At 38.1% G+C, this 26,052-nt stretch overlaps 1 protein-coding gene across 5 annotated transcripts in view; it reads left to right on the plus strand.

Annotated features, from left to right (window-relative positions):
• Dock10 (dedicator of cytokinesis 10) overlaps nucleotides 1-26,052 on the plus strand; it is a 192,464-nt gene that overhangs the window by 17,354 nt on the left and 149,058 nt on the right. The window contains exon 1 of one of the 5 annotated variants that reach the window (XM_048344653.1): nucleotides 15,390-15,631. The exons of 3 other annotated variants lie outside the window; for them this stretch is intronic. In XM_048344653.1, the coding sequence (XP_048200610.1) occupies nucleotides 15,548-15,631 (84 nt within the window). In that variant the 5' untranslated portion in view covers nucleotides 15,390-15,547. Of the gene's footprint in view, nucleotides 1-15,389; nucleotides 15,632-26,052 lie in introns of those variants that run through there. One more of the 5 variants, XM_048344652.1, reaches the window with a different exon arrangement.

The raw sequence follows: 26,052 nt of genomic DNA on the forward strand, positions 1-26,052 counted from the left end.
GGTGGCTAAGATGTCATGTTGCTGAATATTCAATCAACAAACATTAACTTAATGTTTCCTACATGCTGGGCCGTGTGCTGGAAGCTAATATAGAGTTTAGATCACAAGACCTCTTTGACCTTTGAACATGCCGTGACCTTAATGCACTTTTAACTGAACATCAAGTATTACATACTCTTAAAACGTCAAAGGAATGTGTTTTAAGGCCAAATATAATTGTTTTGTGAAACAAACCCTAATAATCATTATGATTTTACAAGCAATCAACAAGCTGAGTTAGAAGAGTTCATGCCTGCTACCAGGTACTTCATCTTTTGTCTGATGTAGTGAAGTATTTTTGCTGTGAACATCATCACTAGAAATAGATAGACAGCACATTGTAGGTACTGTGGGTTCCCCTATATCTCTTCCCAAAGCCATTCGAAATGGTTCTTTCTCCTAATCTTACATCCCTGAAATGTACTTCAAGAAGTACAGTGGCTAATGAGAGAAGAGAAAAAAAAGATGGCCTATGGTTTGTAAGGGCATGTGGCCAAATGGGAAATTCTTAACTTTCTTTTGTTGATAATTCAAGACCAATAATAACTGTTTCTTAGCAGATTTTAAAGAGCATGACGTTAGCCTATGGAAAATAATGATCTTAGTGTTGGCTCCATGGTTCCTAGGCTTCCTTAAGCTCCAGTAAAAAGTTTGATGTGTCAATTGGTAGCTGCACAGTTTGTCTTCTGAAGATCAGGCCACATTAAAGAAAATATATATGTTGCAACTAGGTGCCTGTAGCTCATACTTGTAATCCTAGCTGCTCAGGAGACTGAGATCAAGGATCAAAGCTAAGTCAGGCAGGAAAGGCTGTGTGACCCTTGCTTCCAATTAACCACCAAAGAGTGAGATGTGGAAATATGCCTCAAGTGATAAAACACTATTCTTGAACAAAAATGCCAAGCAAGATGGTAAGGCTCTGAGTTCAAGCCCTAGTACTAACAAAAACAAGTTTCTTCTTTTATCTTTTTAAATAATAACTTATTTATTGTCAAAGTGATGTATAGAGGGGTTACCGTTTCATACATAAGGCAGTGAGTACATTTCTTGTACAATTTGTTACCTCTCCCTCATTTCCCCCTCCCCCTCCCCCTTTCCTTCTCCCCCCATGAGTTGTTCAGTTGGTTTACACCAAATGGTTTTGTAAGTGTTGCTTTTGGAGTCGCTTGTCTTTTTATCCTTTGTCTCTCGAAGTTTCTTCTTTTAAAATGAATTTCAGATGAATTTTTTATAGTTTAATGAATTAAGGACAAATGGTCCTTGTATCATTAAGACTCATCTGGTTAGATGCCACAACATACTCTCTCTCTCTCTCTCTCTCTCTCTCTCTCTCACACACACACACACACACACACACACACACATACACCTCTGCACAATTTCGCTTTGCTTGTCAATGGAAGTGATTATTATATTATGATCTAACAATTACATACATACTATTCCTTGCTTTGCAGGCATTTTGAACAAGTAGCATTTAGAAAAGAAAAAATACATATGGATCAAATAGCTGAGCCTAATAATTCTTTCCTGAGTTAAATGCGTCGAAGTGGCCTGTGCTCCCTACATGTAAAGCTAACCTTATAAAATTTTATACAAAGTGGTATAAAACGGTTACTACACTGTAATTATTTATTGTTAAGGTCATATAAAAGCAATGGAGGAAAATGGACTTGAACCTGCCTTTAACTTTTTGTTACTGTAACAAATTTATAAAGGAAGCAATGTAAAGGAAGGTAGATTTATTTGGGCAGACAGTTTCAGAGGCTACTGGCATGGTTAGCTTGGGCTGTTGTTTTCAGGCCTATGATAAAACAGAACGTCATGAGGAAAGGACACAGTAAAGAGCTGCTTAGCTCACAGAGATGAGAGGGAGAGAGAGAAAGAGAAAGAGAGAGAGAGAAAGAGAGAGAGAGAGAGAGAGAGAGAGAGAGACGCACCTTGGCCCCTGGTGATCTCCTTCCTCCAGCTAGGCCCTGCTTCTTGAAGTTTTCACCATCTCCCAAGAAAGTTCCACCAGCAAGTCATCAGCACATGACCCTCTGGAGGACATTTCATATTTAAACCATAACAAACCTACCATGGAAAATGTCATAAATTCATTATGTAACGCTCTGGCTTTTCCCTTAAAGCATTGCTGCTGCTGCTGCTACAGCTGGCATTGTTATTAAAATCAAAATGTCCAATCTTGTAGTTTTAGTAACTCAGTGTTTTCCAACAACTCATCTCTCACAGTTTAAGAAAACATAGGCATAATTCTGATTCTCGCGGACATTCTTCATGCGTTTCATGATTATATACATTGTCATGCATTTTTTTTCCTTGCAAAAGGTGGAATTTTCTATTCACTCCAGCTGACTATTGAAACAGTCATGCCAAATTGTAAGCATTTGTCATTAAATCCAAAATTCTTGGCATTATATTGGGATTTTAGTCCTAATATGAAGTTGTATGGCTTAGTGGTGAGAAGGAGGCTGGAAAGATAGCCTGGAACACTACTTAGGTGCTTCAGTGGGTGATTCACTGCCTAGCTTCTGCCATCCCAGCCTGGAAACCACGATGTGGGCCAGGGAAAGGTAATGACGATGGCATTGGTGATTTGGTGAGACATTTTCTCACATAATCCATTACTAGTTATCTTTTCTGAGACTAGGAAAAATGCCTACCTAATTCTCTAGTTATAGAATTATAGACACTATAGGGCATAACTAATTTTTTTCAGAATGTATAAGAAAACGATACAACCACAGTATATCTGGAAATAGTTCCCTTCATTTTTGAAGTCTTCCATCATGACTTGCATGTTCTTCCTAAGACAAAGGCTCTGGGTAAAGAAAGAATTGTCTCCTTCAGGTTTCTAAGATGAGAAGAAAACCATTTGATCATATTTCACAGCCAAGACTTCATAACCTAGTAGGGTTGTAGAACCAAGTATCATCCAGTTGATTTTATAAACTAACTTTTATTTAGTCGGGAAAATGAGCCACTCAAGTGCTAAGTTGTTTATCCTAATGTATGCCCTTTCCAAGGATGTAGGTGAGAATCATTTTGTGTTTGTGGATGAGTTTCTTCATTATATCCTGAGTAGCATAAAACTCTTTCATTAACATAAAATTACTACTTAAAAAAAATGCTGCCTTTTGCTTTAGCAAGTGTCTTCTCATCACTTCTCAGAAGTCTTGCTCGATACCATCTTCTCACTCTCATGCTGAGCCATTGAACCCTGCCATTAGTCATCCCACTGGTTTCTTAAGTAAACCCACTCTGTGTTAAGATGGTTGTCATCGCTTAATGTTAATGAAGAAAGTTGCATCATGTTATGCTTCCTATGGCTTTATCAATACATGATACATCCCCTGGCTCATACATTCGAGGATGGAATGTTATAACCAGATCACTAGAAAAAGAAACATAATCGTATTCACTCAAACTATTGATACATAAGCTTATGTGGAGAACCCTCGTGAAGGTGATTATTGATTTGTCATAGACTTGTATTAACTGCAGATGTATAAGTAATGAACATCTTAGATTTGTTGTTTGATATAAGATTCAAGTCAGGTTTAGACTACATTCCTAATCATAATTGTCATTGTAAAAGGAATAATTCTAAATGTGACTTTAAGTCCTATTCAAAGGGCTAGTAGTCATTACTCAGCTTTGGCATTAGAAGGCATGTCTCAAGGTGGGATCAATATGTCCAAATAATTAATATTTCAAGAGAATCTAGCAACAAGAGCTATCAAGATTTTTAAAAATCCCAAATTTTAAATCCTGGCAATGAATTCATATATGAAAAATAATTTATGATGATAAAGTACAAGTATGAGACCAAGGTGAGCCCTGGGCTGCCCGATTGTCTTTTTTCAATGAATTTTTATGTTTCCCTTTAATTCAATGTTCCAATTTCAAGGGATGAGTAGGAACTACATTGCCCTCGACATATTACAACTCCTTTAGCTGATGTGAGTAGAAATGATTTTGATGTTAGTTGAAATGCTGGACTAAGCATTTTATGTTAACATCCAGTAATATATACTCTGCCTCCTAATTCAGAATGATTTCCACAGGTATAATTGAGTAAAAATAAAAACAAGTCAGTCTATGCTTTCTTGACTGTCAAACAATGAAAAATGGAATGTGGTCTCAAATATCAAACACTTAATGATCAGAGATGTAATGCTGACGTGGAAGAAGATGTGACTAATGCATCAAAAGCAATGAATACTTGCAGAACTCTGCAAACGGGATCAGTGATAGCACAAGAGTGTGGTGGAGAGTGGACTTAGCTATTCTCTATTTTCACCTAAACTTGGCCATTAACTCTTTTCTATGCTGACTATAGTGTTTATTTAATGCTTACGAAACACTAAATGAAAATTTGTCTACAGCTCAACCTATTAAGCTGTGGCTTTACAGAGACCCAAGAAACCTAAAGCCACTGACCAACATAGAGGTTTCCTTTTGCCTTGTTCAAGAAAATCACTTAAGTATTTCTCTAGCTTATGTGTGCAAGTCATATTGCTGTGAAAAGTGGTTACAGAGAGAGATGGGCATTTTGGTGCTCACAAAGGAATGGACTTTAAGCAAGATACCTTACCCAGTAGCCTGACTTTAGCACCAATACATGCTACTTTCTCACTAAACTCTTGCAGTTACAGTCCACTCTGAAGAAGATGCTACCTTCGTCCTTTCTTGCTATGTCACTTAAAATAGTCTCACCCATGCTGTATGCCAGTTACATACTCCACTTCCTATTAACTGTTCTGGAAGAAAATGCTTTTGTACAAAAATAAATGTGGGAAACAACACATGCAATGTCTCTTGTGTGTTTTGTACTGTATGATGGAAATGTACACCCCTGAGGAGTTTCAGTGAGGGGTTGGCCAGTTTCACTTTGTGTCCAATCCAGGCTTCAAGTTTGGTAGATGCCGTCTGTCTTTTATCTGTTATTCGGACTGGCTCACTAGGAAGCTCTGAAACATAGGGGGTAAATACTCATAAGAGCAAGAGGGGATACTAGTGTTCAAGGCTTCTGAGTTTGGGAAGACATGGTCAAATCTGGCATTAGTAGGAGAAATTGCTGCAAGAGGAAAGATGATTAAAAGAAAATACAACCAGGTACCTGTGGCTCTTGGCACAGGTAATCCTAGCTATTCAGGAGGCTGAGATCTGAGGATCTAAGTTCTAAGTCAGCCCAGGCAGGAAGGTGTGGGAAACTTTTCTCTCCAATAACTACTCAAAAAAAAAAAAAAAAAGCTGGAACAGGGCTCTGGCTCAAGTGGTAGAGCACTTAGCCTTCAGCAAAAGAAACTCAGGGACCAGTACCAAGTGTTGTTTGAAAAAGAAAGATATTTTTGGTCCTGAGTTCAAGTCCAGGACTAGCACCAAAAAAAAGAGAGGGGGAAAAACAATAGAATATAGTCATGCAGATGAGAGATTGAAGAAGTTGAAAATGAGTATGGAATCCCCAGTTATATTATACTGATGCTGTTGACATGATAAATCACTTGAAATCCAATCGGAAGGAGCTTTTTGCTATTACTATTTTTTAATTTTTAGAAGATGTTTTAAAGAAAAGAGTGAATTGTTTATTGAGTTGGTTTTCTGTGTTTCTAACGCCAACTTCTCATCATGGCTTTTGTTAAAACAGACTCTCCTTTGGACTCTATAAAGGCAAAGAAGTTATTTTATCATTCTGATTATCCCAAACACTTATCTATGCTTGTTTATAGGTGAATAAGCAAAAGAAAATGACCTTAAGTAAGTCTAGGGCAGTAAAGAACAAGGAAAAGTATGTAACCCAGGAGTTCAAGGAAAGAGCTCAAAGACAGTCTTTGTAAAACAAACAGGATTGGGGACATTGTCACTGATATAAATTATGTCCGATATATTGTTTTGTGATCCTCAGATCTCAGTCATGAGTAGCTAGGATTATAGGCATGAGCTACCAGCACCTGACCCAAAATTGTTCTCAATGCTCCATTTGCAAGCATTGTTCAGGGAAATGTTGTATAGTGATAAGGTTCAGCTGTTTATTTTTAAAATGAAACCTATGACAGGAAAGGGAGAGGGGCACTTAGCATCTTTTAGGGGATAGCATCTCAAGTAAGTGTAGTGGAGAGGGCATGTCTCTATTTGGAAGATATCCTTCTTTTTCAACTGGCACTTGAGATTAAGAACCAAAAGCAAAAATTGACTTTCTTTGTCCAGCCATTGATTTATTTTCTGAAAATAGATGATACAAGGTGTTTTATTTAAAAGCACTAAAACACAGAATATTAAAGATGAATAAGGCTTTAGGACACAGATCTCCAAAGAGGTTACTGTGTTGTCTAGGGCTTTTCAGTCCATCAGTGAATGGACAGCCTCGTCTATACTGCCTTTCAGTGCTCTGCCTACTGGTACACTCTGCCTAAAAGTCAATACCAGACCCTACTTGGTAGCTCAGGACGCTGAAACAGAAGAACACAAATTCAGAGTTCGTTTCTGAAAATGCATCCCTTAATGCCAACCAAAGCAAGAGGGATGCCAATTTTACATGCTGCCAATGATTTTTTGATGAGATCTCAGTAGCAGATCTCCTTCTTGATCTGTGACATCCTTGCAAAAGAGAGCAAAGTCAGATTAAATGTCCCTTTGTCAGTACTTTCGTGCCTTTCAATAGCCTTTGTGGAAAGGACCAAGGGGAAGACAGAGAAAAAGAAAGTTCAATGCCCTTTTCTCCTGCTCACAACATCCAATCGGTAATTACAGTGTTGGTATTTGCCACATGCCAATAGAAAACCCAGTACAGTTGAGACATAAAGACCACACTGTTTATTGCTCTGGGAATTCACAGTCCTGTTTAGGCAGAAAAGTAACCATGAAAAGATAAAACAGCATATGATATTGGTTAAAGCATGGCTTCCTTAACGTCCTTGGCACTGGAGTCTTGTGGAGGAGAAAGGGAAATGATAGAAATAGGGAAATTTGGAACCTTTTGTAGTTCTGCACAGTGAAGATTTATTTACAAATGAAATGACCAGTGTTGTGAGATGCTAGAACACAAAGAGGCCAGCTGTGGGGGAGGTCAAGTGCGCAGGGGAGGGGCTCTTTACCACATTGTTCTACATCCAGACCAAATGGGTCTTCTGGCCACTCCCACATGTCTGGCATGGTCTGTCTCTTCCCCTGCTACTTTCAAAGCTCTTTGTGTGCCCTTGCTCTTCTTCCTTCTCATGCTCAGAGCACAAACGTCCACAGCCATCCTGTAAGCCCAAACACACGCATGTAGGCTCCCAGCTAAAGATCACCTTCTCAAAAGAACGTGCCTGGCAAGCTCAGAGCTCACCATTTTAAGTTTTTCATTAGAATCCACACTCTGTAATAAGTATTCTGCAAATATTCTTTTATTAAATTTCACAACATCTAACAGCCCCCATTTACAGGGTTACTTGTTCTAGAGACACCACCCTCCCCTCCCCCAACAAACAAGTGAGAAGGCCTGGAATGAAATGCAGTCTATCTTGAATGGGGATCTATGGCTGCCAATACCACACTCCCGGCTATATGCTGCAAATATGAATCTTCTTCTTCATTCCCAGGGGCTTTACCTAGGTGTCCGGCTTGTCTCTTCCAAGATATTCTAAGGTTACTGATGATATATCATGACTTTATATATTCCAGGCAAGTGAGAGATGCATTATCCATAGAAAAGCAGAAACACAGGCTTGTAGGCTAATGCGGAAATGAAGGATTTTGAGCTACGTGCAGAAGGAGACATTAACTACAAGTTAAACAGGCTCGACATTCTCCCAAGAAGGTCATCTCGGTTTTCCAAAGGTGTTCAAGGAGGTCTAAAGAGAAACAGCCAGCATATGCCAGAACATTGGCCTGAAAACCATCACCAAGGGAAGGTTGTATTTGGATGCCAGGGATGGAGAGATCTGGGCTACTTCCTCCCTGGGGACTTTATGGCTACAATATGTGAGAGGTTGTTGACTGCTATTGATGGGATAGAACCAAGTGGTTCATAGGGAGTAGGAGAGGGGTTGCTTATGGCCTCTATTGTAATATCCAGCCAGGGATGTGACTAAGCATTCAGTTTAGTATAGTCCTCCATCTGATATATCAGGGGAATGGAGTTTCAGAAAATTGTATTACTGAGAGACATGACAAGAGTGACCAGATTTATAAAGATCCAAGCAAAGAAATGGCCCAAGCAGAAAAAAAAAATATGAAGTGAAATCTGAAGTGAGTGGAACAGGTAGAAGGAAAGGCCATGAGTAGGCCTGAGATCTAGATTTTCATGGATGGCTTTACTCAAGAAGTTCCTCCTTGGTTTTCCAAATGTGCAGAATGATCGGGCTTATTTGGTGTCTCTACCTGCTTGAATGTACATTAGGAAAATTGCTTTCTATACGTAAGTGCTTAGACTGGCAGAAATAATTTTTATTGGGAGGTAATACCCCCAGATACATTCTTATGATTTTTCTGCCTAAGTAAACTGATTGCCAACTTTCTAGGCATTGTTTCTCAAGGTGTGGCCTGGGTGGCATCTTTAATGACAAACACCAAGATATTTACGATAAACCCAGATAATGCAGCCAAACAATCCATATTTTTGTTTGTTTGTTTGTTTGTTTTTTGGCCAGTCCTGGGGGCTTGGACTCAGGGTCTGAGCACTGTCCCTGGCTTCTTCCCGCTCAAGGCTAGCACTCTGCCACTTGAGCCACAGCGCCACTTCTGGCCGTTTTCTGTATATGTGGTGCTGGGGAATTGAACCCTGGGCTTCATGTATACGAGGCGAGCACCCTTGCCACTAGGCCATATCCCCAGCCCAAAACAATCCATATTTTGATTTTAGCAATGTTCCATGCAATTCTTACATACACGGCAACACTTTGTCCTTTGGGTTCTTGTTATGGTGATGACTTTCAAGTGTTACTTATGGTTCAGGCCCCCAAGGCCTGTATGCAATTATATTTGACTTTGACTGACATAACTGCTCTTCTCTGGTTTTGAATTCTGCAGCCAATATTCTTTGCTTAAGACTTACTTTCTGCCTTCTTATGTCCCCATGGTTTGATTGATGTGTGTCATTATCACTCTCCATGGCTACAAGGACAGTGGGCAGTGCTCTGCCCTGATCCTCTCTTTACCACTGACACAGGACAGGCATAGGAAACATTGGACAGAGTCGAAGATTCTGAATTTGCTCCCTTTTCATAACCCAGACTAAATTGGCATGACACCATTAATAGAACTTCCCTTGTTTCTCTGTTATTTCCATGTTTCTTATTTACATGAGAAGGGTCAGAACAGATAGCAAGAGGTTAATTTCTTCTTTAATTAGATACTTGAAACTACCACACATCAAAGAGTCGAGAATTTACTACAATGTACACAGCAAAATAAGGAAACTACAATAATCAATGTTCTATAAAGCACAAAGAAACTCTTGATTGAAAGCTAAGACCTAGGGTTATTCAGAAATTTCTACAATGTGAGGCATTCATGCTTAAAACAAATTACTGTATTCGCTTTGCTGCTTTCTGACAGAGGCCTCAAAATACATTAGAGTGTCATTAAAGAAATCATTTTGGGTTGGGACTGGGTTGCAGAGATTGTGTCTAAACTAAGGGTCTGATTCACTAGCAAGCAATTGTTGCTTTAAAAACATGATAACATGCATTCTGAAAATGTGGCATTCACTTACTTTCTTCCTCATCAAAGTTGTGTTGGTAAGACTGTTTTATTACTCTCTGTAGAAAAACACAACTGCTGCTGTAAAAGGCCCCTACCTAATAATTAACATCTAACTAATTAACATCTGTTAATATTCTATCCATTGACATTCTATAAGTTAATCCATTTTCCTTTATAATTTCTTGGAGTTTTGTCTCATTAAACCTGTGTACAAAGTGATTTTTGAGGGTAATCATTAAACAATAGATAACACTCATATTGAAAGCATGGTATTTAGCAGTAAGAATGATGCCCGGGAGGACAATTTTAGGCGCTTTTTTCTATTTTAAAAGAAATAACTCTGATCTTGTTTATCATTGCTCAGCAATGAGAAACTGGAGTGGAATCCAAACTCCCAAGCTGAGAAGATACTGCTATCTCAATGGGGAAACACCATTAGACAATAGTTTCTAAATGATAAAAGCTCATAGCATCAATTCAGAAGTCATCAGCCTCAAATAGCTAAAGCTGTGTTTTGGGTCTTCCTCCAGTCATTGGTAGAAGAAATTATCTACTTCAACTCAGAATGCCTTTAAGTCTTGTTGAAAAGATGGAGAAACATTATGATTAAAAATGTGTTGTTTGGGGGTATTTTAAAATAGTAAAAAAAAAGCACTATATTCATTCTGGGTGAAGAATTAAATGCATGGCCTTTTGAATATCACTAACAATCCAGATGTACATATTAGTATGAAACATAAGCCCAGAAATACTGCTATAGGTATAGCACTTTTGTGATTATAATTGTCATTGTTATGCCCTGGTCTCTGAGCATGCAAACAAGGAAATGTGACTTACGGTCTTAATAAGAAGGAATGTGGGTCCCTTGGAGATGCCCCATTCTCAGTAACACACCTAGCTAAAGCTGGAAATATTTAAGTATACATGACTTCTTGAAGATTTGTGATATCTGTAGAACATCTAGGTGGAGATTAGGCTGGGAGCTCTCTTTACCTAAGTGAGTCCATTTTGTAAAATAAGTCTTGCTCAATATTGAGCACTAAATGTTGAAACAGAATGAGTCTACCTATTCTTTGTACAAGTAAACAATCACCATCTCTCCGGAAAAAAAAAATCCGTGGAGGCAGACTGCTAAGTAATTTGTTTGTGCAAATGAAGTAGTATGGCCTATGAACTCATCAAACTAAATCAGTAACACGTTGACACATGGTATATTAAGCCCATATCAAGGAAAACAGGCCCGTGAACTTACCAAACGCACCAGGCCAGAGAATGATGCAAACCCCCTCACCTGGGTCATATGAAAGGAGGGACATCTAGCACTGAGGTCTTGAGGTATGCTCCGGCCCATCCCTAGACTATCTGGTACATGTGTCATGCGTCCTACATGATGAATTCCTAACCCAGTCCCAGACATTCAGCTCAGCTCTATCCCCTGATTAGTGTGATCCACACAAATTCACTACCCCTTGGGTTACCACAAGTGTGGAGTTAGGTCTGCCTCTTGAACCAGTTATTGGGCCTTTGAGTAGCTCTGCTTTTTCAAGCCATCTTATCCCATCACTGTTTGCATCTGTATCCTTCCTCTACTTTTGTCTTCATCCATGCTTCTTTGACTCTGTGGTACTTTAACTATTCCCTACCTCCCTGTAACCTATTAACTTAAAATGGGATGTATGATATGAGAGTTAACATCGGTAATTAATATTGGAAATAAACATGTTGTATCTTATCAGAGTGTCAGAATGTACTGAATAACAATAAATTCACAAGCTTTATCAATTTCATTGGCATTCATTTGTCAAGTGCTACTGATGTCACTTGATAGCCAGGAACCTGTGGAATTCTGTTAAAATTCTTTAATATAAACAAATTATTACAACTTATGACATATCTGGCCATCTCTGGATGAAAATTTTATTACAATGTATGTATTTTAATGCAACAAAGGTATATATGTGCATGTATACATCACAGTAAACACATCTCACACACTTCATGCACTGATTAAACTCACTACCCTTTATATACACAAAACAAACACCACACACACACACACACACACACACACACACACACACACACACACGTCTGCCTCTGTTGTTGGCGTGTTTCCATCCTTCCTCAATGTGATCCATACTGGATGGTACTCGTTATAAACCATTAAGTTTCTAAACATTTTATGTTAAAATTAATACTCTACTGAAAGGAAAAAAGAAACATGTATTCTACAAGACACTGCCCATGGAGAGACCTGTGTTTAGAAGTATGAGGTTTTGCAGTGTCCATTTGTATTCCTTCATCAGTCTATCCTCCCATCAGCAGTTTGGAGCTGTACAATTGTGTTGACCTTTCTCAGGAAGTAGTGAGCAGGAGTGCTACTAACCTTACAAGAACTTCTGCCTGGGGCCCAGGCTCAGGAGATACCACAGGGGAGGAGGAAGTAGCTCCTGGCTTCACCACAGCCTCGTGGTGAGCAGAGCCTGCAGATGTTGTCTGGTCTGAGCTCTTCCCGTGAGAGAGAAGCTGTGCAGGGAACACACTGGCTGGCAAGGGGAGAAAATGAATTGAAATTGGAAGAGACAAAAAAAATGAGTTTCCTAAACATTCCCTAACATTCCAGAAGCCAACCCTAGCAGATGTTGAAAACATCAGAACAAATCACATTGCAGTGGTCTTCCATAGCTTTCAGGTTACAGTGGATACTTTCATGATCTTGATATTGAAGGCCATAAAGGAACTGGTCCCTGACTTCTATTTTCAATTGCTTCTACCTCAGCTGTTTAACTCCTGACTACAGGCAATCTGGATCTTCAATTTTTTATTTAACATTCTGTTTTGGCCTGAGTGCCATAATAACTAATAGTCATGTTTACAATGTACAAGGCCATATATTAGTATTTCTCTGTCTCTGTCTCTGTCTCTTTCTCTGTCTCTCTCTGTCTCTGTCTCTCTCTGTCTCTCTCTGTCTCTCTGTGTCTGTCTCTCTCTCTCTGTCTCTTTCTCTGTCTCTCTGTCTCTCTCTCTCTGTCTGTCTCTCTCTCTTGCCAGTCCTGGGGCTTGAATTCAGGGCCTGAGCACTGACCTGGCTTCTTCTTGCTCAAGGCTAGCACTCTACCACTTGAGCCACAGCGCCACTTCTGGTTTTTTTCTATATATGTGGTGCTGAGGAATCAAACCCAGGGCTTCATGTATGTGAAGCAATCACTCTACCACTAGGCCATATTCCCAGCCCCCAGATATTAGTATTTCTAAGTGTCACCTTCATTATCCTCACACCAACTCTATTAGGTAATAAGTGTATGATTCATATTTAAAAAATAAGGCCTGGAAAAGGTGAACAAGTAACAAAAGGAAAACCAGCCCTCATGCTTTTAACCATTCTTCCTGATTCCTCATCCACGCTAAGTTTTCTTATCAGGAAGATTTCTTCCTTGGCACACATCTATTTGACATCTACCTTCCTCAATGCTACCTTTTCTATATAAAGCTCTTCCAGAATCCTTTAAACACTAGTAATCCCTTGCTTAAGTCACAGCTTCTTAAAACTAGGAGAGATGTTACATATTTCTCACAATAAATCAATTCTGATCATTGATTTCTTTTCTTCTGCTCTTGTCAGGGACTCCTTGTGAATGAGACTTTTATCTGATTTATCTTCCTGCCAGTTCTTGCTTATTTACCTAGTTACAGTTCTGAACATACACAAAAAAGAAAAAATTGTTAAAATAGCAGGCTGGAGACACAGTTTGGACCTGGAAACAGGAACTGACAACAATGCAATCCCATGAAACACTCATTTCTGAGCTCCTGGGTTGTGCCCTCCTTTGCGGTCACCTCACGTTCTAACTATCTGACCTGTTGTCTGGCATTGCTCATAGTTAAGGGAACTGTGATCAATGACCAAGGAAATGTAGGAATGGATCAGTCTTTTTTTTTCAGTGCTGGGGATCACTTCTTAGCCCCAAGTATGCAAAGCATACCACTGAGCTTTATCATCAGCAAAATGAGTCAGTCTCACTTTGCAGAAGTTGAGGAATGAGAGGGGCTCTACAGAATTCTGGCACCTAAAGAGGAATAAGAGACCAAGTAGATCCAAGGATTAGAAAAAGAGGAACTGACTTAGGAGTTCCTCAAGATCACTAAGGGCTTGTTATAAGGCGCTGCGCCTGTCTTCTAAGTCCATAAGTCAGGGATTAGAGGGTTCATGTGTATGAAGGTCCTCAAGTAGGCTTAGAGCTCTATGGTCCCTGGCCACGCACACATCTCTGGGTGCTTAGATTTTCCTGATGAGTGGGTTTGTAGCTTTTGTGGGATTCTCAAATGACTCACTGATCCAGAACAACTTTCTAGCCACTGAAATAAAAACACAAATCTGACATTAGGAAATCAGGTGTCCCAGAGGCAACCTTCCATGACGTCATGTAAGGGAAAAATCAAAGCTCAAAACTGCATCTCTCATTACATCCCTGCTCAAAGAACAGACACCACAGGGTTAAACCAAAGAATCCTAATAGTAGAAATAAATGTCCAAGAAATATGGATCAAAAGAACTTTTGCTATGCGGAGTCCTCAATTTCCAGATTATTAATTTGATGATATAGTTCACCCCCACAGTTGTCATTTTACACAGCACAATGTTTTTCTGATCGTTTTTGAAAAAGGACATGTCATTGTCCATGTTCAGCAAAGGCACAAGCAAAGTATTTTCTTACCTGTCCCGTGCAAATAAAGGTATGACAAGGTGGAGACCTATAAGTGGCTCTAGTCTAAGCGTCAGCCAAATCCAGTGATTGTGGGGGAAAGGGAATGTCTAGTTCTATGATCTCAAAGTATTTCTTACCTCACTCAGCTAGTAAGAAACAGAACTCAACTCAATCCCCCTAGCCTATAGTAATTTATAAATTACATAGCTTAAACACTGACTAATTACTGAAGACAGTGACTAAGGCAGACAGATCACCATTCTCATATAGCATGGAAACTAGTTTTTTGTTTTTTTTTAAAAAAAAGACTGAAATAAATTAAATGTGCAAATGACAGGGTAGTGTAGCATGCTCCTAACTGCTATAGAGAAAAAATACATTAAAGAGAATTCAGGTGGAAATGAGGGGAGAGTTGCACTTTTCAATAGCCCAGAGAAAGTGAGTAAAGACATAAAGATGAAGGAATTAACTACTTGACTTCTTTTAGCCATTTGACATCAAGACTTATGGAGTCTATGAGTATATTATTAAGTACTAGATGTAATTTATTTTGGGTAATCCATGTAAATAGGACTATAACATCTTCACTTTGGAAGTTAAGTGATCATCTTGGGAGATCACTAAGTTAGTCTACACTTGCATAAGCAAATGATTTAAATAAGATTCTTTGTCTTCAGTTCATCATTACAGCTTACCTTGTGAATCCAGACATAATTACAAAGTTTGGACAGCTCTTTTAGTGGAAGATATGAAGCCCTGTAGTAAAGTACCTCTTTGATTCAAGCCTGATTTGGTTTCATGAATAAGATTCTTCCACCATTTGTTTATGAAGTTGTTTCACTTGGTGGTATTTGTCTTGCTTTAAAACAGGTGTCCACAAAGAATATATGCATAAGAACAGTAGCAGAGCAGCTGGTAGCCAGCTCCTTACCGGAAGTGGTAACTTCATGGGTTTCCTTTCCTTTCAGTTGAGCTATATGAACATAGCATGAGCATTTCCCTTTTTGATCAGAGGAGAGAAATTTGCTCAATGTGGTGGAGCTCCAGAAAGAAAAGAAAGATCTAATGACAATACTTTAAAAATTCTGTGCGATTCAAATGACAGCAGTACAATGAGCTTCCGAGGAAAGGAATTTTGGAAAAAGAGGCGGACCGTGAGGAGAGTGAATCCAGAAGAAATCCACAGGTTCAGTTCTGTAGGTATCTGTATACTGACATTTTGCTTTCCATCCTTTCTTTGGGGCTTTCTTTTTTTTTAAAGTTGGCTCTAATGTGGTTTTCAAACTTAGGCAACTAGAGACAGGAGACAAAATACTGTACTTGGCTCAAAAATATTATTTTTTACTTGTATCCTTACTTAGGGAACAAATTGTTTTCAAATATGTGTAAGCTTGTGAAAAATACTGCCAGAAGAGTTAAGTTGTTAGAACATTACTATATTTGGGATTCATTTAAAATTATCTTATTATAATATATGTTGTTGTTTATAGAAGTTATTATTTATTAAATTACAGTTACTTTAAGGCCCAAGTTGATGACTTGTATATGGATATATTGCTGCCCTATTTTTATCAACTACCATTAATTTACTTGAAAATTCTGAGAAAAAATAATCCGAAATGTGAAAGAAAAAACAAAATAAGCTTTGATCAACAGAGGCAAGGAGAGTATCAAGTTGATATGGCTTAAAAGTTAAAAAGACTTTTACTATTCAACATGTTTCTGCATTATTACCTTATACAAGCTCTGGAAACATAGACATACTATGGAATTCTAGATTTCCATCCAAAGGAATTACTCACAGTTGAATATCAGAGCCAAAACTCTTCAGTGACCAGCATATAAAGGGAAAACCCACTTTCTATGATAAATGACTACAGCAACATTATCCGGTAGTCCATTTTGGAAGACTAATTGTTTTAGAGTAGTCCAGTTTTGCTTTATTTCTTCAGGGTAGGCTTTTATAGCCTCTACTACATTGTCCTTTGGGGTCTAAAAATCCTTTTTGGTACGTTGTAGCACATTTAGCAACATCCCTAGGCGCTATGCACTAAAGGCTGGTATCTACAAATATTACCAACCATGTTCCGAGCAGAGAGAAAGATCATCTGAGAGAAAGATCACCCCACTACCTGTGGGGTTGAAAATTATTTGTTAATACATTGATAATCTAGAAACAGAAGTTTCTTTTAAAGAAGTGTGTGTGTGTGTGTATGTGTGGGTGTGAATGTACATGTATATAAAGACTACTTATGAGCCACCATTTGTGAACATGAATAATCAAATAAAGGAGTACCTACTGAGCTCCCTTAACAGGCCAACACCATGAAAAGTATACACCATCTCCCAGTCATTAGGGAGTCCCTTTGTTCTTAAAACTATTTGGTTGTAACTTAGTAGGAACAGAATTTATTTGAGGTTTGGCTTGTCAGGTTGGTATTGGGTTATTTGTTAAAAGCCTATTTCAGTAGTGTATATTTTCTGTGTGAACGCACAACTGAACCCTCAAACTTGTTGCTAGGAGATACAGACCGTTTTTTTAAAGTTCTTTCTCAATTCCAAGGTTTTCTTTTATTTCCTAAGGTTTATTTGATATCAAGCAAAAACTTTTTTTTTACATACTGCAAAGTATATCTACCAATTTCCTATATGACTTCTTACATGTTTATACACTTACTTACCTCACAAAATAAATATATCAAATGACCATTTTAATAGTTTACAAATAAGGTAGTAAGCTTAACAGATTAAGAATCTTAAGGGGGAAAAAAGCAAAAAATACACAACTCATGGACACTAGAATCGGGTTTGAAACACCAGGCTTACTGACCTAAGCAACATCCTATTTTATGATACCAGCTGCTCTGGAGTCCAGAGCTTGAACATGTAAAGAAACATAGAAGTTCCTGTCTTAAATTCCCTTTAAATAATGCTATGGAAATCATAATTCTTTTAGCAAAGAGGAAAGGTATGAATGCATTAATTGCTTTTTTAGAAGTTGACATTTAGAGGAATTAGTTATTTCCTAAGAGAAGTGGAATTTGGGGTGGCAAACTCTGTTCATGTTGTTAGTCAGCATGTTTAAAATGTCTTGTTATTTTTATTTTGGCCCATCCTGGGGCTTGCATGCAGGGCCTGGGTGCTGTCTCTGAGCTTCTTTATACTCAAGGTTAGCACTCATTAGCACTACAGCACCACTTCTGGCGTTTTCTGGAGATGAGAGTCTCATGGACTTTCCTGCCTGGGCTATCTTCAAGCCACATCCCTCAGATCTCAGCCTCGTGAGTAGCTAGGGTTCCAGACATGAGCCACCGCTGCCAGCCTGAGTTTTTATAATCATTTCACAAGCAGGATGTGCAGGGTCCTACACCTATTTTTGCTCCCCAGTGGCCAGAAACATGAGCCCATTTTCGTCTTCCTGACTACTTCCTGAAAAGCTTGCATCTGTCATTTACCTTCACTCAGCTAAAGTGTATAATTGTTTCACGAATCTGTTTGACTTGAGATTATGTCAACCTTTTAGACAAATCCAAAACTGCATTATTTCCCTGCTGTGTTTCTCTCAATGGAAGTTAGAAGAACTAAGGGGTTACATTATGACTCTGTGTCCATGGAAAGAGACAACTCACAGGAGGACAAATCCATCTTATGTACACCACACCTACAGGGTGGCCAGAGGATCGTCCCCAGAGTCTCACCAGATAATGAAGCTAATCACTCTATGAATGATTGTAATTGAATTTGAATGTATTGCTGCTGAGAACTGTGCAAAAGCAGCCTGTGAGGAACGGGTGTTTTCCCACAGCATTCTGTAGCAATGCATTCAAATTTAATTAAGATCATTCATACAGTGATTAGCTTTCTTCTTTGGAAGGCTCTGGGGACATTCCTGTTAGAGTTGCCTGCTTTGGGTCTGCCTGAGATAGGCCTATCTCCTTAAACAGAGTGTCTCTTCATTGAGAAGAGGACTGTTCAGTCCATCCTTAACTGTTATCCCAGTATGGTTTCCATTTTGGGGAAATGAGGAATCACAGCATGACAATTAAGCCTGTTGTCTCCTAGTTTCTGTGTGCCAGGAAGCAGGTTACTTAAACTGCTTTGTGTTTGAGTTTCCTCCTAGGTAAAACATTCAAAACACTTTTGCTGTCTTAAGATTCCTTGTTAGAATTAGATTTGATACAATGCATTCTGAACATGTTTTGAACACTACAAGCAGATTTTTTTTAAGTTTTATTTTTAGAAGCATTACTCAAATGAAGTAAAGTAGTTCCACTTCCAAGGTCAAGACAAAAGGTACAGTGACTATAATCATTAATGTCTCATTAAAGAACCTAAAAACTAATGGTGACACTCTCATTGTGAGAGCTGTTTTGGTAACAGAATTCACTAGGTAGATATACTTTCAAGTTTCATTAAGCTTTGAACTCTAGGGTCTCAGATCTTCTGTGTATTGTTTGGGTTTGCTTCATCCACACCATGTTATTTCTTCCCTATGTAAAAATAGTTTAATTGAACGCCACCCAAAGCCAGATGGAACTTTCCATAGATCACTCATTGAAGCACTGAAAAACCTAAACCAACATCCTGAGATGTTGATAGATTAGAAATAAGTCAAGTGATAGATGAACAGAGACCCAAAGGTATAGTAGAAAATAACTGTGTAATTTATTCTGCTGAAAATTTTAATTGTTTTGGAAGTTTCCCTAGTTAACCCAATTTTTGAGTGTATTGACTGATGTCTTCATTATTGTAATCCAATTGTTAGACAACATACAGTTTACAGGGCAGAGCAGTGTCATGAGAAAAGTTCAAGAAAGATGAAACTTGTTAGATCATCAAGTAGAGCTACTTCCCCTAATCTTTTAAAGCAGTTTACTGGTCTACAGTAGATGATTTTCTCTTTAAGTGACTTAAGTTTATTTTTACTTATTTAGCCAGAATTTTCTAATATTATCTCTGGTACATAGGAAGCCAGTGAAAACAAAAGACAATTTCCTGCATAAATTTCATATCCTAATTTAGAAAGATTAAGTACATGGTTAGCTTGAGTTATTATATCAATCATCTCTACAGTTAAAAAAAGTGCAAAACCTTGGAAACTATTTGTGATTTGTTATTTTACAGTTATAATCAGCATGTGGATCATTATTCTGCAGATGTCCAAGTATTTGGAAAACGTTTGATATGTGTAAAAGTTTTTCCCCTTTAATAATAGCCCACTGGCACTTTAGTAGGAAAATGATATAAGAATCTACTCTGAATGGCTTCAACATGTCTCCTGCATACATGATTGTGTATTGCGTTGTGCTGTTTTCTTTCAAGTCAGATTTTTCTTCCTTGCATTTCCATGTTAATATAAACAATCTACCTATCTGGATATATATGCTTCTTTGGTGCTGTTCTCTGATATATAACAACACTGAGACAAGTTGACTATTGAAACCATTCTGTCATGCACTACGTAGCTGAAAGGAAGCATAGTATGATGACTCCAGAAGATGAAATAAGACTGAATGAGGATCGAAACACAACTGGATAAGCAGGGATGAAAGAAATAGAAATAACTAGAGGCCCTGGATTCAGTGAAAACCACAGAACGGGAGAAGTATGCATTGAAATTTTATCCAGTCTAAGAATCTAGGGAGGAGAGATCAGAGGACTCTGAGTTTGAGCTTGTAGCAGGAAGGAACATCTAGCCAGGTCAGATGCCAGGAAGCTCTCCCCAAATTGATTTGAATGGGGTTTCTGCCCAGCAACTAAGAATGACATCACTTTCCTCAGGGAGGGAGAAGAGTCAAGCCAGGAGACAGCCAGCTAGCTGAGCAAGGGTGGGTCATTTGTTAAAAAAAAGGAGAGTCACAGTGGACAGGAAATAAAACCATAGCCCCAACAACTTTATTTCCTACTCTCTAACAGTGTTCATTTCCAAAGTAAGTGCTGACACAATCATTAATAGCTATCATTATATGGTTACTAAATATACCTTTCCTTCCTTCCATTTCCATACCCTCCCATAATATATTTACTCTCCCATTCTACCATTTTTTCTTGGTGTGCTCAGAGATTTATACTTGCACCTAACCTTCTATTACTCTTCTCTGTGAAGTTCACAGTATGCCAAAAACTATAGCTCTATTCCAGAATGTTCCCAATTAAAAAAAAAAGTTTCCTATTCATGCAAAGTCTTAGCTTTGCCAGGAATGGAATGAAATGAATAGTAGACTTCAGGCTGAGCTGGGTTGTTATATAAGACCTTTTATCACTTTGCTTGCCATGTTGCATAAATCCTCAGAAACCAAGTATCCTCATCTACTAATAAAAAGCATCAGTGATCACTGCTTCTAGGATTGTTGTAAATATTCAATGAGAGAAGACATTAAACTTGGATCTTGTCCTTGTTATTATACAGCAGTAGTAGTAGAAAAAAAGTTGTTCATATTTATGGGTAAATTATTTTAAATGATGATGCTTGTGGTTACTGTTGTAACTAAGGTGTGTGATAATATTATCTCTATGAGAAAATCTGCATGACTGTGTTTAATATAACAAATATAGCTCCCGTGATGAAAAAGAGCAGAGTGAAGAAGAAGAACCTGAGATTGGGAATGGTTTACAGGTGTCTAGGCTATTATGTACTGATGGAATCTGCCATTCTTCCAATGCAGTAAGGAATCTCCTATGGAGAGCAAAATTATAGCATGTGACACAGTCAGCACTAAAGGCAGAGTGATTATCACTTTTTTTTTTTTACTTCTGGATGTTCTGGTATTGCAGGAGATTAAAGAGTTGTATGAGTTAGTACTCCTGAAAGTTAGAAATCTGATCTTCAGTTTGTATAGCAGGTTGGAAAGCTAAAAATGTATTGACATGAGTGGTGTGATATTTATGGAATTAGATAGCACTAGGATGTGTTAGGATTTAGTAAGGCACATGTTTTAAATAGTTGCATTTCAACAACAGAAGTCATTAGGTGTAGAAGGTCCTATAAAGCCACTCAATTCAGCTGAGCACTGGTGGCTCATACCTGTAATACTAGCTACTCAGGAGGCTGAGATCTGAGGATCACTGTTTAAAGCCAGCCCAGACAGGAAAGTCTGTGAGACTCTCATCTCTAATAAACTATCAGAACAATCTAGAAGTGGTGCTATGGTTCAAGTGGTAATGCACTAGCCTTGAGCACAAAAAGCACCCAGGTCCTGAGTTCAAGCCCTAAGACCAGAAAACTCCCCACCCCCCAATTCCAAAAAAACACCAATTGAGACTTATTTGACTGTTATTGTAGGTGCTACTCATTGTGTTATAGATTAGAATTCTCCAGTCACAGACATTAGAACCCTATTCAGGTTAAGGAGAAAGGAAACAGAAAGCAGTTTGAAGAGACAGGCAGGCTTATAATAATAGAAGCAGAAGTGAACTTACATCCACTTGGCAGTGGGAAATAAGGGTCACTGTGGCAGCTGGAAGCGGTGGATAGTTTTGTGAAAGCACAGCCCTAGAAAGAACAGCTTCCAATCCTTTTCTCAATCTTGGCCTAGCTCCCCTCATGATCCAGAGTTCTGGAGGAGAGTGTTGAACATAATGGGGTAATGTGTATTTGACTACAGAAAATCAGAACTATGTTTTGTTTTGTGCTGTGTTGCTGGTCCTGGCGTTTTAAACTGAGGGACTTGCGCTTGCTAGGCAGACACAGCGTTGCTGAGCTATGCCTCTACCATTTTTATACTGGTTATTTGGAGACAGGGTTGTTTTGATTTTTGTTGTTTTACACTTCCTGCCATACAGGGGATAACAGGCAAGTGCCACCAAGCCTGGCCTCTTCAGTTAAGATGGAGTCTTGCAAACTTTTGTCCAAGTTAATCTACAACTGTGATCCATCTTAGCCTACCATGGAACTAGGATGACAGGTACATACCACCAAGCTTGATGGGAAGGGTAGAATTGACTACCTGGACTAGCTTGATCTACCTCGTATCTCTGCCTTCTGAGTGGTTAAAATTATAGGCTTGAGCCACCATGTCTAATTGCCAGAACTTTTTCTGAATAATAAGACCCATCAAGACTGTTCTATCTCCTTTCACTATGGGAAGTTCCCCCAAATGAAATTAAATGCAGTTACTCAAAGGAGAGCCAATGAGTATCACAGAGACTGGAAAACCAAACATATCCATTATACATACTCCGTTTCAAGTAGTCACAAATAAGAAAGGGCTATTGTTATAGGAAGATTTATTGACAATTTGATATGTTATTGCTGGCAGAAGCATTTATGTTTGTTTGTGTGTGTGTACACACGCACGCACACACACACACACACACACACACACACACACACACACACACCATTTGACCTGGGAGTAAAAGTTTGTGTGGCAGTCAAATTACTGAAGCTGTGCCAGAGAGTAAGCTGGTAAAAGCTCATATCATAGACCCTGTATCAATTAATCTAAAGTTCCCTGCAGTTTTGTTCTAAGGCATTAATTTCCCTGATGTCAGGCAACCTTGTAATTGGGTTGTGATGTATTTTTAATGATATTTATTATTTTCCAAGTGTTTCTAGAAAACTAAATGAGACGTAGTTTAAATTTGATTTAGATCTTCCTGGATATTTTGTACTTCTTTATATGTAGCATTAAAAAAAAGAAACGACTGTTTTATTGTTATTTTTAAATTTTGTTATACAAATTGTGGGCATTTGGATGTGTTCCTAAGAGATATATAGAGTCAATGCACCTAAAAGGTAAACAAGAATTCAATCTGAAAGTATATCTTACCTAATAAATCCTGTAAGACTTTGTGTTGATTTACTAATGAAATTCTGATTCTTTAAACCATAATGTTTGTATAAACTTGAATAATCATACTATTTTCCAGGGGCATTGCACTTTACCACATTTTAAAACAAATTTAGTGAAACAATTAATATTCAAAGAGTAGCTACTGGCCAATTGCTTCAACAATACATATCCATGATTGTTGACCAAGGGAAGTTTCCAAACTCAGCTTAATCTGAATTTTCCCAATTGTATTTTCATAGCTTTGATTTAGCTAGTATTTTTCCATTCTGATGAAACTCTGGGGCTCAAGGCAGAGAGAAGGTTGAAGGGTCAGCCTAAGATGGTTTATTACTGACATATTCATTTCCTATTTGATTAAGAAAAGCTAGTTTTGTTTTCTCAACTCCCCCAATAGGAGGCTGAATTAAATCCGTCACGCGACCACAACACACAGCTGGGGCTATGGATACAGCTGTGTGGACTCTCCAATCTGCTCATTTGTTTTAAACCCAAATAGTGTGGGTGTTGATTCCAAATGCATTAAGGCCAAAGGGCCCTGGATTATTTAGGGTCTAAAGAATCCATATGTCCTTTAGAGCTTTCATACCTTCTAAGAAATTCAATCAGTTCTTTTAATAGCACGGAAATTAGCTAACAGCTGCATTACTTCCAAATTGCTTTGGAGATCTCAAGATTGGAATTCTTTTTCAAGTCTCTCTAAGGACTTTGTGGATCACCACTGCAAACTACTTGCTTGTTTCCATGCCTAGATATGAAGAGAATTTTTAAACCATTGACCTGTTTTGCTCTATTGATCCAAAAGCAAACATCTATTTTGTTAGTGTCATTGACCAAGATGAATAGGTCTGTGTGCTGAAAAAAAGACATTCAGAAATGGGATAAATAATAGCATGAATATTGAAAGTAGAATAAGGATTCATATATCTAGAAAAAGAAAGAGGCAATGGAAGAATTGTGTGTCCCTAGTAGCAAGTCCCCAGATGCATTGCATGTCAGGGAAAGATCATAGACTTCCTTAAGAGAGGGAGAGACACTCCTTATAGTGTTTCTGGAAAAGACCAAATTTTTTGAAAAGGGGAACCAAGAATAATTAGTTCAAGTCAACAGAATTAGAGGGACCCTCATAATGAGTCACAGAGGCTCAGCTTCCTAATTACACAGAATTTAGAACTCAAATATTCAGTTCCAAAATAGAAGGGATTTGCTGTAGGGATTGTTTTCTCTTAATTCCTTCAACTTCTTTCCTCAAAAGAGCAAGAGCATTTTTATTGTGTAAGTTAGAGTTACAGAAAAATGCTCAATATGTACAACATTGATTTTTCTCTATTTCTATTTGCAGCACTACATAAGTTTAATGTCAAACCAACCCTAAAGCTAATCCTTTTCATTGGATCTGCATGAAAATACTTTCCAGGTAGTTTCTCAAGGAAAACCAAAGGGAAGAGTTTCAAAACAATTTCCATTGCTGGTATGGATAATTAGTAGATTGTCTTCCTTTTCCCTGTGGAAGTGAGGGTAGCTTCACTTGAATTAGGAAATGCACAGAAGAAATGTTGCCCCTTTTTTATTTCAGTACGTTTCCTTGTATAATCACTCTCTGTAACTTTACCAAAATTGTTTTATAATGATGATGATAAAGAGGTATGCAAGTGGATACAAACATATTAACTGAAATATGGTAGATTCAAGGGAGATCTCAAGTAGTGTAATTCCTTAGAAAGCCAAAATCAAAGTTCAGCAAAAAAAAGTAATAATAATAATACACCAGGACGTAAGTACTTGAAGGGGGTGATAAGGACTCAAGGAGAAAGAGGTAGACAAACGAAGAGGAGAAGAGGGGATAATTCAGTCGAGAATCCAACGTGTGTAGCCTATAAAATTAAGAAGAGTGAGGGAAGGAGTAGGTAGGAAAGGGATAAGAGAGAATATTGAAAGTTGGGACATTGATCAAGATATATTCTATTCATAAACTGCTTTGTTAGATGGCAACTCCTTTGTGCAACTACTTAACGATAATAATAAAAAGAAAAGAAAAAAAAATACCTAAACTTTAGGTGCTAAATATAAAAGTGTATGAGAACAATAGTTCCTGGTACTTGAAGAATTTAGTGTAATTTGTGTGATTACTTATACATAATTAGACTTGTTTTTTTGGTATGAATTTTTAAGTGGGACCCCCCATTTTTTTAAAGCTGTAGATGTCTAGTACTTTGTGGTTTACTTACCACTTTCAAGTACTTCATTGCCTTGATGTTTAAAACAACATGCCCCTAACCCACTCAGATTAACAATGACCATGACTCAAACGATGCCAGGTCACCTGGCTGATGGTTAAAGATGCTGCACTTCCCACTAGAGTAGAAAACTAATGGTCATTGCAGGCAGGTGTGCAAATAACATCCCAGCTGTATATGGCTCCTTTCAAAGCTAAAAATAGTTATTGCATTACTAATTACACTTCTCTGTTTTGCTGACATTAGATTCTAGAACCACATTCCCAATCTGTAATTATTTTTCTTCATCCACTTTCCCTAGTGTTTTATGTATTTTTTTTAATTACTTGAATCTGTTAGTGGTTGAATTTCTGTGTGAAGTCCCACTGAGATATTTCTAGGTTCCCTCTCTGGTGGGTTTTTGAAAGGTAAACAATCTAAAAATCAAATAATTCCCTAGTGTTGACATAAAGGCATACTAGATCATTTTCACACCATGATGAAAGTAGTATATGTCCATGATTTAAAAAAAAAAAAAAGATTTCAGGAGAGTCAAAATGGAAAAACAAAAACACTGAAGTTTGTAGGACTATCCAAGTGCAATGACTT

This window comes from Perognathus longimembris, chromosome 4 (genome assembly GCF_023159225.1).
Source record: "Perognathus longimembris pacificus isolate PPM17 chromosome 4, ASM2315922v1, whole genome shotgun sequence".
Taxonomy (NCBI): Eukaryota; Metazoa; Chordata; class Mammalia; order Rodentia; family Heteromyidae; genus Perognathus; species Perognathus longimembris.